The sequence below is a fragment of the Strix uralensis genome, chromosome 5 (assembly GCF_047716275.1).
Source record: "Strix uralensis isolate ZFMK-TIS-50842 chromosome 5, bStrUra1, whole genome shotgun sequence".
Lineage (NCBI taxonomy): Eukaryota > Metazoa > Chordata > Aves > Strigiformes > Strigidae > Strix > Strix uralensis.
The window spans coordinates 64254384-64266388 of NC_133976.1; the positions used below are offsets into that span (position 1 = coordinate 64254384).

The 12005-nt window shown below is 40.2% G+C and overlaps 1 protein-coding gene across 5 annotated transcripts in view; it reads left to right on the forward strand.

The window, feature by feature from the left end:
- The window catches only part of ITPR2 (inositol 1,4,5-trisphosphate receptor type 2), a 283724-nt gene that overhangs the window by 45948 nt on the left and 225771 nt on the right, over positions 1 to 12005 (forward strand). For all 5 annotated transcript variants that reach the window (XM_074871358.1, XM_074871355.1, XM_074871356.1 and 2 more), the window contains 4 exons: positions 4835 to 4933; positions 5419 to 5502; positions 6964 to 7110; positions 8357 to 8452. In XM_074871358.1, the coding sequence (XP_074727459.1) occupies positions 4835 to 4933; positions 5419 to 5502; positions 6964 to 7110; positions 8357 to 8452 (426 nt within the window). The remainder of the gene's footprint in view (positions 1 to 4834; positions 4934 to 5418; positions 5503 to 6963; positions 7111 to 8356; positions 8453 to 12005) is intronic.

Genomic DNA, 12005 nt, shown 5'->3' on the forward strand with positions numbered 1-12005 from the left:
AGGAATGCCTATTTTCTCATGTATTTTCTCTCATTAACTTTGTGGTTACCCAGCTCATCCAGGATGAGTGTTTTTGCCTGCAGCTTCTTTTGGAAATCTGTTGTGGGGAGGGGAAGAACTGCATTCCCGGCTCCTGGTCAGAAGTCCCTAAAGTCCTAGTCTTTCCCTGCTCCACACAGTGATCAAAAGGGTATGTGAAAAGTTCCCCTCTTCCCCAAGCCTGTTGCAGAGAAGAGCAGCAGACATGAATAGCCCACTGGGGCACCTCTGCATGGCTTTTCAGCTAGGGAAGAGCAGTGTTGTGGTGTTGTGGATCAAACATTAACCTGGTATTCCTTTCCTTCTTTGGAAGGAAAAAAAGGTGACTTACTGCTTTAAGGTTCTGGCTTAATTTCTTAGAATAACATTGGTTTGGCATTTTCTTAATTTTTCATGCTTGGGAAATAAGTGCATGTTATGCTCTCCAGAGTGAGGACCTAGGGTTCCCAGATTGTGATCTCAAAGCCATCATGAGCCCTTATGGCTGAGAGGAGCAGAATGTTCTTAAGCCCTATAAGTCATCCTCAGTACTATAGAGTTTTTGATTCAGTTTTGCACTATTGTGGGCACCTAAGAGTTTGGAAGCAGTTTTGCTGATCTGAAAAGTTTGTGGATCATCACAGTGATTACTGTAATATTCCACTCCACAGACCTCTCTCCCAGTTTTTTCCCTGTGGGGCTGTATTTGACAGGCTCTGAGCTACAAGGAACATGTTGGAAACTGTCAGGTTTACTCCTAACTTAGTAGTCTCCTTTGGAACCTACCTGCTGCTCATTTTCTGTCACCAGGTGTTGCCTTTCAAAACTGGGAGCTTGCCATTATATTTTACGGAGGGAAGTCTCGAGAAACAAGTTTTTCCTCCTTTACACCAGCCTGAAACATATCTGATAATTTTCTTTGCAAACTTCCAGTGCTAAACATTAGTTCTTCGGTGGCTCTCTCATAACTGCTCTGGCACATTTCCACCCCTTCAACAGTTATCGAAACTAGACAGCTGTTGTAAGGGGTTACAGGAGTAGCAAGTGATGGGGGAAATCCTTCATTTACCTCTGACAGACAGAGAGATGCTCCAGTCTTGTTACCCAATTCTTCCCTCTCAGTTACTCCTAGACATGTGCCCATTAAAAGGCTAGTTTCTGGGGAATTCATCTACAAAGCCTAAGACCGCATAAGCTGGGGCTGCTTTACCCACTCACTAGGCTAGCTTTTAAAGGGCTTTATATCTTTTTGTATGCTTTTCTTCTTCAGTGCATGGAGTTAACTTGGTATATCAGGCCCTTATTCTGTTGGAAACGTTGGGTTTCTTTATTTTCAATTTCTGTGCTATAATGAGGAAATACCCTAAGAAAGCACATTTTAGAAAGTCTTTAGAAGAGTAGAAGTGAGTATTCAGTTACTGCTTGGATGACTGCTACAGTGTCAGATAAGGCAAGGTAGATCCAAATATGCCATATATCCTAAAATGAAAGAAGGTGGTTTATTCTGGAGGAAGCTGTGATATAGGAAGTCATATCTGTGACTGTCATCACAGTTGTTTAGCCTTGTGAAATATTTTAAAAATTATTTTTTGGAAGGAGGGTTAGCTTAGCTTCATTAGCAACTGATTAGTTATGCAAGACAATGAAAGTAATGAAAAAATATGGCTAAAAATTTACAGTAATTGGCATAACTGCAGTATTTTATGCAGACTTTTATCAAGCGTATACCCGCTCTCCTTCAATGGAAGATGTGACTGATTTAGTCTAGAGCTGGTTCCAGTTCAACTGAATAGCAAAATGTGCACTGATAGCAGGATTAGCTGTGTGGATTGCATTTTCAGTTGTCTGCCAATTTAGTGGTTTGAAAGCTTGATCTTGCAGCATGCTGAGGGAGGTGGTCTTGGACTTGGGGAATGCCCAGCCATCTGTGGGAAAGTTCTGTTAATCCTCCTGATCTTGAAGTGTGTCAGCAGTGCCACTGGCAGATGTAGTTATGACATACAAATGGTGGAGATGGAGTAGCAGAGCCTTCAGTGTGCCCGGTAACCTACTTGGATAGTTAGTCCAAACTGAAATTGCTGCTACTGTATCTTCACAGCTAATATATCCTTTTGTAACTGCCAGTCTTTGTGATATACTCTACTATAGTATTTGCTCCTAATTCTTGATTTTGGTGTAGATGTGGCTGTCAGGTGGGCTTACTGAGTTTATATGAACAACAGAATCACTCTAAGCGATGACAGTGATGATCCCTCACCCAGAACACAGTCGACTTTGACTGTGGCTCTTCCCACTCTCAGTGTACCCTCTCTGCTAAGACATGGACAAGTAGGGTTGCATGAATTTAGAAATTACCTTGTACAGGAAGAACTACACTGCATCCAAGACTGAAGGACCTTGTACATTTATCTTGAATTCAAAGGCTGAATTCTCATTGGCTTCATGATGAATTTAATCATTCTTTGGAAGCTTGTTATCTAGACCAGAAAGGTTAAGAGCTTTGTCAAAGGAATCAGGAATGAAATTCTCAAAATCTGTGTGTCTGATGCAACTTTAATGAATTCATGTCTATATGCAAGGAAGAAGTCCCAGAGACCTGTCAAACTATTACCCACTGCTGGTCTACAGCATACGGTGGATGGCTGTGCTCAAGGGTAGCTAAAGGAAGAGGAGAAAGAGCTGGTGTCAATTTTAATTTTGCAGAGCAAAACCTTGGGAATACATTGCTCTGTCTTCTGTAATCTCCATATACTACAATTCTACAGGCAGAAATATGGACACATGGGCATGCGAGTGCTCTGCCTCCAGTGTTTTGGGCATGCTGGGGCATTATTTGGAGCCAGAAATCAACAGAGTAGGGGACAGGAGGAACTCAAAAGAGCAGATTTGCAGCTTGTCCCAGGCAGCCATGTATAAGAGAAGAGGATTCCCTTTTCACTTGGCTTTCATTTTCTGCATCACTAGTGGAGGGTGTATAGGAAGCAAGCTCTGCGAAATTGCCTCTATCCCTTCCTTCCCAGCCACCTATGGAGGTCTGAAGAAAGAAGAAAAAGAAGAAAGGAAAAGAACATAGGATATCTCATTGTTTCTGTGGCAGCTGGCAGAGCTGACCAGTGTTGAGGACAGGTTACTGATGTGGACTTGGAGCAGGGCAGGAGTCTGAGACACAAATGGTGACCCCATGTAACAGTTCTTCCTCAGATGTGTGCCTACAGCAGAGTAGCTGTGTACGTCTTCTTTCCATGGTAGTCACAGGCTTGCATTCAAAGATACCTTCCCCTTGCCCATCCTTTTTTTTTCTTTTTAAATAAGATGATTAATTATGTGCTCTCTTAATAATGAAGCTGTTATAGTCCTGGTGTACTTGCAATAATTTTGAAGTCTTGATTCCACTTTGCAGGGTGCAAGCCTGATGGGTTTTTGTTTAATGAATTGTCTGATCATAACTTCTTAAAATGGTCTGTAAGTAATATCTGTGTGAAGCATGGCATGTAGGAATGTATGGCATAAGTAGTGTATCTTAAAGGTGTCTTGTCATTATTTTGGTTCCATCAGTGAACTTTTTCTCATTACTTGGATCAAATAGGATTTCTACGTGTAGTCTGAGTATGATGACACTGTCTTTTGCTACTGTTTATTTTAGCTGTGTTGGTAAAGAGCAGGCAACCTTCTTTCACCTCTGCAGTAAGTGGGTCAAATTCACCTGTGTTGAAGTTACACGAGGCTGAATTGGGCTCTGCTTTTTCATAGGAAATGTGCTGATCAATGCAGAAAGCATTTTTGTTTGTGTTCCAAAAGAAAGCATGGCTTGTGCAGCATTTCATACAGCAAAAATCACATGTAGCCATTTATCTTCATGTGTCTGTGTGCTTAAAATATAGGCAAATCAGGACCCAGTGCCAACCAACCTATGTGGATCGATTTTTTTTTTTTTTTTAATTTAAATTGTTTATTTTTTCCCTTCTCCCAGGTGTGAATTGAATTCTCCATATGCATGTTTCAAGCACTTTGTAGGTCAAAGACCTTTTCATATATTGTTTTTCCCTGTCTGTATAGGTAAGGAATTGCAAGGGCATGGGAATTTGCTTGCAGGGAGTCAGCTAAGAATTACTCTGAGAGAGAAGGTCTCTCAGCTGATGTAACTGCTGCCTGTGCTGAGGTCCAAACACCATTTAGGGAGTAACAGCAGAGGGGATGGAGTGTGTTTGCCTCTCTGAATTTCCAGTGGTTTATGTCCCTTCCAGATTGCAGTCATACACTCTAAATTGCGGAACTCCTGAGCCTATGATATTTGCCAAAAGATGGTCCACAGACTTGGGGAGTCACTGGGCTAACAGAGTCTTGTCACAAGCAAATTTTTAAGGCTTTTGTGAAATGAAAGGCACATTGGTGGGAGAAGGTTGGCTGACGGCAAGGAAAGGAAAGGAGTCTTGCTGTCTGACTACAGATTATTTTGTTAGCTTTCTCTGCCTTTTGGCTGGCAGTATATGTGGAATAAAGAGTAGTTAATGTAACTTTTAGAGGAACTGAACTTCTCTTGGAATTCATAGGTTTGTATCTATTCCATGATCTCAAGTTTCTGCTGAATCAGGTGAGATGCTTACTGACAATGCGAGGATTCATTAGTGTGAAATCTTGAACCTAAGCAATTGCAGAGGCACAGGCAAACAGAGCTGATGTGTGAATTGTCTGCAAATAAATTCACTGAGTGCCATTCCTAGAGCATGCTTTTGGGTAATTTTCTAAAAATGTAACGTTAATTCATTTTATTGGATAATTACATAGGTCTAAATTGTGTTTTATTTCTGACTTCCAGGTTGTTGTGGGTGATAAAGTTGTTCTCATGCCAGTCAATGCAGGGCAGCCTCTACATGCCAGCAACATTGAGCTTCTAGATAACCCTGGCTGCAAAGAGGTGAGTTTAGTGAAGTGAGGAGGAAGAGTAGCTGCTGATCTGAGATGTATTATATGTTGCTCTCTACTGGTAACCAAAACCCACAATGGGCTAGATGCCAGCTTGACCTCAAAAAAATGAGATGAAATATACTTATTCTTGGCACAGTTCTGTCTGGCACTGAAAGCTTCATGAGGTTTGCTTGAGTATCTGAAAGTCTCACTGAGGTAAGAGTAAGTCCTCTTCCAACAGCTCTTTAGGTTGTCTTTAGTAGGCTGTCAACAGACAGAGTAGCATTTTGCCCAATGAATCTTCTACAACATCAGCATCATTATTATTAACACTTCAGAGCTTCAGGACCCATGTTAGGCACAAATATGTAGCTAAACCATGTCCCCTGCCACCCTAGATGTGGTGTGGTCTTTTAGAAGAATAGAATGTCTCAAAAAGAAAAGAACACCCCTTAAGACTATAATTGTGTTTTGTTTTGGTTTTTTACCCCAAAGGTAAATGCTGTCAACTGTAACACAAGCTGGAAAATAACTTTGTTCATGAAATTCAGTAGTTATCGAGATGATGTACTGAAAGGAGTAAGTATGATTTTATTAATTGTTTTTCGAATCTGAAAAATCATGCCATATTTGACTGTAGAGAAATATTACATGGTGAATAAAAGAAGAAATGAGGACTTTGTCAAGCTGTTGAGGATCCCTCACTACTGTCCTTCAACAGCCAGGATATTTTTCCTTTGTGTTATTGTCTTACTAAGTGAAATTGTCTGGATTGTGCTAGTTTCCAACCCCTTTCCCCTCCCAGAGGTGACTGAGGATCCATGAGAAAAGATGAAGTTCAAGCCAAGAATGATGAGGGCTCTGTACAGAATAGCTGTGACACTTAAAGATTATGCCATGATGCTAAAAGCAGGTATAACAAGCTTATAGAAAGGAACGAGGCGTGAAAGATGATGATAGCTGTAGTAAGCTTTAAATGCTAGGAGATTGCACAGCTTCATGCCTCCAGATCACTCCCTGAGATCAGTTACATTTTCATTTTAAAGAAATAATTCACATTTGTCCTCACTTGTATCTTAATAAATCATTAACAACTGGCTATTTTTCAGTAGGTATCAAGGTACCAGCAGTTTTTAAGGAAGAATTTGAAAGGGAAAATGGTATATCTGTGTAGATCTGTTTGGGGATAGTGTTTGAAGCCTTGGGAGAGGCCAGAAGGAAGCAAAAATGATGCCAGCAGAAGAAATAAAGAGGGGCATTGGTTTTGGTTGCAGAGTAGAAGAGGTGAGATAAAGTGATGTCAGAAAAAATCTATTCACTTTCCCTAAATACTAAGAGAGATTAGAAATAAAAAAATCATTTAGTAAAGTCAGCTAGAATTTAAATCACCTTTAGGTTAATTGTTGCCCACTGTTCATTGCAGTGCTCTGAAACAAGTTCTGTTTTCACAAAAGTGCATGAGTCTTTGTCCTGGTTCAGCTAGGATAGGGTTAAGTTTCCCCAGCAGTGGGGGGGAAGCTCTAGCCGGATTATTCAATACCATGCTGAGGTCACCTCCTGGCGCCCAAGCGCAGGAGAGTCGGTTAACGTGTGTTATGCGATCTCTCTGCTCTCACTGCTGTATCGGTACATACCTTGCTCTGTTCATTGTTATTACTGTTATTGTTATTGTTGTTGTTTGTTTTGTTGTTGTTTGTTTTGTTGCTGTTGCACTGTTGTATTAAACCTCTCCTTATCTCAGCCCCAGGGCTTTGTATTTCACTCCCTTTGTGGGGGAGGGGCAGCGGCTGCGTGGTCTCAGACCCCTGCAGGACCTAAACCACCACAGTCTTCTGCAGGATTGAATTGTCTCATTTGATTTCCAGGCTCAGTGCCAAGATTGTATGCTCTGCACTTGGCACCTGCTCCAGCAATAGGAAACTAATAAATGTTTTCTTCACATCAGCTATGTTGACATCACTGGAGCTAGTACAGATATAGAGGAGGAGTCTGGTGGCTTTGCCTACCACTTAATAATGCTTCTTCTTCATATTACTTTAGGGAGATGTTGTTAGGCTGTTTCATGCAGAGCAAGAGAAGTTTCTGACCTGTGACGAATATGAGAAGAAGCAACATATTTTCCTTCGTACTACATTACGTCAGTCAGCCACTTCTGCAACAAGTTCTAAAGCACTGTGGGAAATAGAGGTATTGTTCTTCTTTTTATAAATATTTTAGGACCTGAAGGCTAGGGTTCAGTAAAAATACTTTACCACAACATGAATCATTCATAGCCTCTTGATATCATCATACACCTCCCTGTAACTATTATTATTTTATGAAGGTTTGTGTAGGATGAATACTGAAGAGGTGCTTTATTGCTATGCGTGTGTGGAGAGAGGATGTTTTCTTATTATATTTACCTGCGCTAAAATGACAAAGAGTCAAATTCAGACTTGATGTAAATAGTGCGATTTTATCAAAGCCAATCAAATGACACTCATGTATCCTGAGTTCTGAGTGTTTATATTTGACTTCATGTGCAATATAGAAAATTGAAATTCATGACTGACAAGAAATCTCACAAATGTGATTGAGTCCATTCTTCTGCAACAGGGCACATCAACATCTGTTTAAAGTTAGGCTTAATAAATGTGTTGTTGCTGAATGGGTGTGATTTTTGAGAAGATGACTAGCAAATATATTTTTGTTTAATTAAGGAACATTGGAAACTGATATGTCTCAAACCCTTGCTATTACAGCAGTGTAACTCCTATACCTGAAAGTTCTTGTACTGAACAAACTTTGTGCATTTAAAACGCAGCTCCGTGCTCAGGCAAATGATTGATTTTTGTCTGAGTAAGGACTGTATGGAATAGACTATATTGCCCTTGTAGTTATTTGAGTTTACTCCTTAAGAGAGACAGACACTGCTAGGTTTCAAGGTAGTAAATGACCTACAGCTTAATCAAGGGGAAACAGAAATAAACTGGGATATTTCAAATGGTATGGGGATATTTATTTGAACACAAGCTTAATGGAAGCCTCTAATGCTGTCAAAAATAGAGCTGGTATAAGTGGTGAAACAATGTAAGAGGGTTTGAGTTTTGATTTTAAGTAGTGCCTGTGTAAGTGTAGAGCAGCTACACTTCCTTTCTTGAGCTCCAGATTCACACTATGTCACTTTAAGGCAAAATTTGACTTACCATGTTTTAGGGAGTAGATTAATGAGAACATGGAAGGTAATACAAGGAGTATTTCTTGGCACCTGGCAAAAAATAAATATAAGTAATTGTTATCTGTGGTGGGCTTAGTGTGAGCACAGAATTCCTCTCTGTGGTAGACTGTTTGTAATTATGTTGTTTACATATTTTTATTTGGAATGAGCTGTAAAAAATGTCAGTGATCTAAGTATGATCTTGAGGAGCATGATTAAAATCTGTACTTCTTTTAGGTTGTCCATCATGACCCTTGCCGGGGAGGGACAGGACAGTGGAACAGCTTGTTTAGATTTAAGCATTTGGCAACTGGAAACTACTTAGCTGCAGAGGTAAGAATGCCAATTAAACACGTTTTAGTTGGTTTTGTGCTGCCTAACCAAGTACTATACATGTCTGGCTAATTCAGAACTACCATAGTAGGTAGGTCCACAATGTAGATCTCCAAAAAGATCTCCCACTGGGTCTGAATGGGGAGAACTGGATATGCACTGCTGTGTCATGCTGTATTGCTGTAGCCAAGAGTTGCAAGGAAAATTTTCTGACCTGCAGGACACTAGTAGGTGAGCTCAAGACTAACCTTAATTTCAGTTGTGCTGTTGAATCTCGATTCTGCTGTTGTCATGACAGCCAAGGCAAACATCACTGTTAAATATCGACTATATTTACACTGAAAATCCCTGGATTCATTTATCTCTCTGGTTTTGTTTGCACTTGATTTTTGGAGTAGTGTTGTGATCAGTCAAATATTCTTCTTTGCTGGCTTAGGCAGCCACATACAGACTAAAGCTTTTAGAGTGGAACTGAATGCAAGCTAATGATTGAGCTTGATCAGAGGAATCTGTATGCAAGCACTGGAACAGATACTCTAAACTGCTCTAATTCAGGAGTTGTCATTCCTTTTTTTTCCCATAGACTCTAGACTTCTTGAAAAAAATGTTTCTATGGTGCTGATTTCAGTGTATTGATCTCTGCTAGCCAGCTTGTGGTCCAAGGCATCTCTGTGTTCTGTAGAAACTTGAAGAATGACAAACTTACATATTGGTGTCATGACTATTGTGTCATGTTAGTGCATTGTGATTGTAAGTAGTTTGCGATGTTCTGCTATTGCACTCTTGTCTTTTGACTAAAATTTGAATAAAGAGGTCTGAGGAAGTCTTTGCCCCTTTTGGTGGAACAGAAGGTCCAAGAGGAGAAGGAAGATCTTGCAACTTGTCTGGTTATTATCTGGTACTTTATGTTAAGGCAAAATAGTGTTGTGACTTCCCAAAAGATCAGCATAATACCTTCTAAGACCCATAATTGTCATTAAAAATAAAATAGGGCTCTTGACAAGCTGGAATAGAGCAGATAATACCAAGTTTATGAAATGGGACAGCCTTGGATTTTTCCCTTGTTGCAAGAAGCTGTGAACTTTTAAAGTTATATCTAATCTGTATTAGAACTGGTCTGTGTCCAAGTTATATCAACGGAATGAAAAGTAGGTTTTTTTCCACTGATTTCATTAAGTCTGTGCAGGACTGCTTCTTTTGACTTGTGCTTGGAAGTATGAGTGTGAAAATTCACAAGAGCCAGGTATAAATCACTGTATGTTAGGGAATCCCTGAAAAAAGACTTGCTCTAACTGGATTGAGTTACGTTTACAGCAAGTACAACTTCTGTATGCAGACAATTCCCTAGTATTCCCAGGGTGCTGCTTTCACTTGCCAGCTCCTGTCACAGCCTGCACTAATTTCAGAGTAAGAACAATCAGGACCTATCAAACCTTTAGTTATTTCTAATGATGCCAAAACCAGTGTCAAAACATAAACAGTGGACCACCAGGACAGATACTGATATTATTTTCCATCTAAGACTGAATGTTATTTGGATCTTTTCATTGGTTTTAGCAGTAGCTCACAGTGTAAGTCAGAAACCTGGTAGGCCTGAGTGGTGAAGGGCATCATGCCTTTGAAGGCAGTGGGCCAACATGCCCTAACTACTTTGCTCTACACTGCTGCCTCCATACTGCAGCAATACTTTAGCTTGTGTTGAAGCCAGCAGGCTTTGTGTAGTTAATATTGGTTAATAACAGCTAATTTTCAAGAGGCAACCAGTACTTCCACCGAAGAGATGGTTCCATTTTCCTCTCTGCTTGCAGTGAGAGATGCTCCCAGTAGAAAGATTTTATTCAGACTAGCTAGGCTGAGCTAAGCTAACTTCCTAGTCAGGAAAGGCATCAAGCACTATGACTGATGGGCTTCCTTCTTCCACCATACCTTGTCTGCTCAGAGATTTTCAGGAGCAAAATCTTCCGATGAAGAGGTGTGACATTACACTGAATGTCGAACCTGAGTTTAGGTCCTTTCTACCTCTGGAAGGGAAATCCACATCAGGAAGATTTGTAATATGGAGAGTATAATTGGCACAGTAGAGTGAGAGCTGGAAGAGCATTTGGTTTAAACAGGGGTGATATGCTGTGACTGGAGGGCAGCATTAGCTACTGTATCTATGAAGTGTAAAATACCTGCTGCTGGAGATATTAAAGGTACTGCTGTAATAAAAACCTGTGAACTGTACTTTACACAGTTCATATGTCAGGCACAACACATCAGCCAGACATACACGTCAAAGATTTATGAACAGGCAGGCGGACACCTAATGTGCGTGAACTAACTTTAAATCAATTTGGCACAGCTTACTGAACACTTATCTGTGCTCTTGCAGCACAGGAGGATTACTCATGGTATGGATCATCAACAGCATCACACATTGCCATGACCTGCTTTTCTTTAAGCTTCCATGATAAAGATATCTAGAGTGGAATAATAAATACTAACACATAAACAAAATTCATGAATCTTTTAGGCATTCTGTTGTTGGCTAATGTTACAATTTCTGTAACAGTTTGAGCTATTGTAAATCAGGATTGATCACTGTTTATAACCATCTTTTCCTTACTTCATCCTTCTGTAAATCAGCTTGATGTGTACCATGGAGACTTCTGCAGTGGAATCTTGCATGGATCAAGTCTCAGACAATAAGCAGAAGTGTCCTTCACCTGGGTATCTCCTTTTGCTCCTCTGCAGTTAAGCTTGTACTTTGTGTGAGCAGTGGTGTGCCTTCTCTTTTCCTTTGAGGCTTTCTGTGCCAGATGTAACTGGTCAGTCTGATTTGTGACTCAGTGGGTCACTACTGAGCCATATAGTGAAGGCATGCCACTGCAGCTTGTTAATGCCAGAGGATGATCTGGGAACTAAGAAAATTCAAGACACTTGCCCCAGAGAATTCAGAAATTTAAAACTAATAAACCTTAAAGTCTTTTAATACTGCAGTAAGTTTAAAAAAAGTGTGAGGCAATACACTTGTTTAGTAAGCAAAACATATAGGCATAACTTGTAAATCTAATTCTTATAGACTTGAGAGAATGAAGTCAGGAAGTATAAGTCCTAAATTCCATGTTCCTAAGAATCACAATCAGTTGTCCTGTTTTTGTTACCTTTCAAAGACTAAGGGTCCTCTGATACTTCTGACTTCTGATGCAGTTGCAAGTAGTACCATTTCCTTCAATCCTCTTTCCACTTAGGCTAATTTTCATTAATATGCTTTGAAGTTCTTTAAGACCTACTAATACTGTAAAGCAACCTAGACCCTACTTCTGGACTATGGGCTGAAGGTGAGCCACCCTGAAAGACCCACTGCTGAAGGAGACCCAGTGGCAGATGTTTGCTAATTGCACATAGCTGCACTGTCATTCCCCTATTACTGTGCATATCCTGGGGACACAGTCTGACACATCAGGTGCATGAATGTTCTCATACAATTACTTAAGGCATAGTTGGTATATGCTGAAGAAAGGGTTTCATGTTTGGTGGTAATACTTGGGACATCTGAAATCCGTATAGG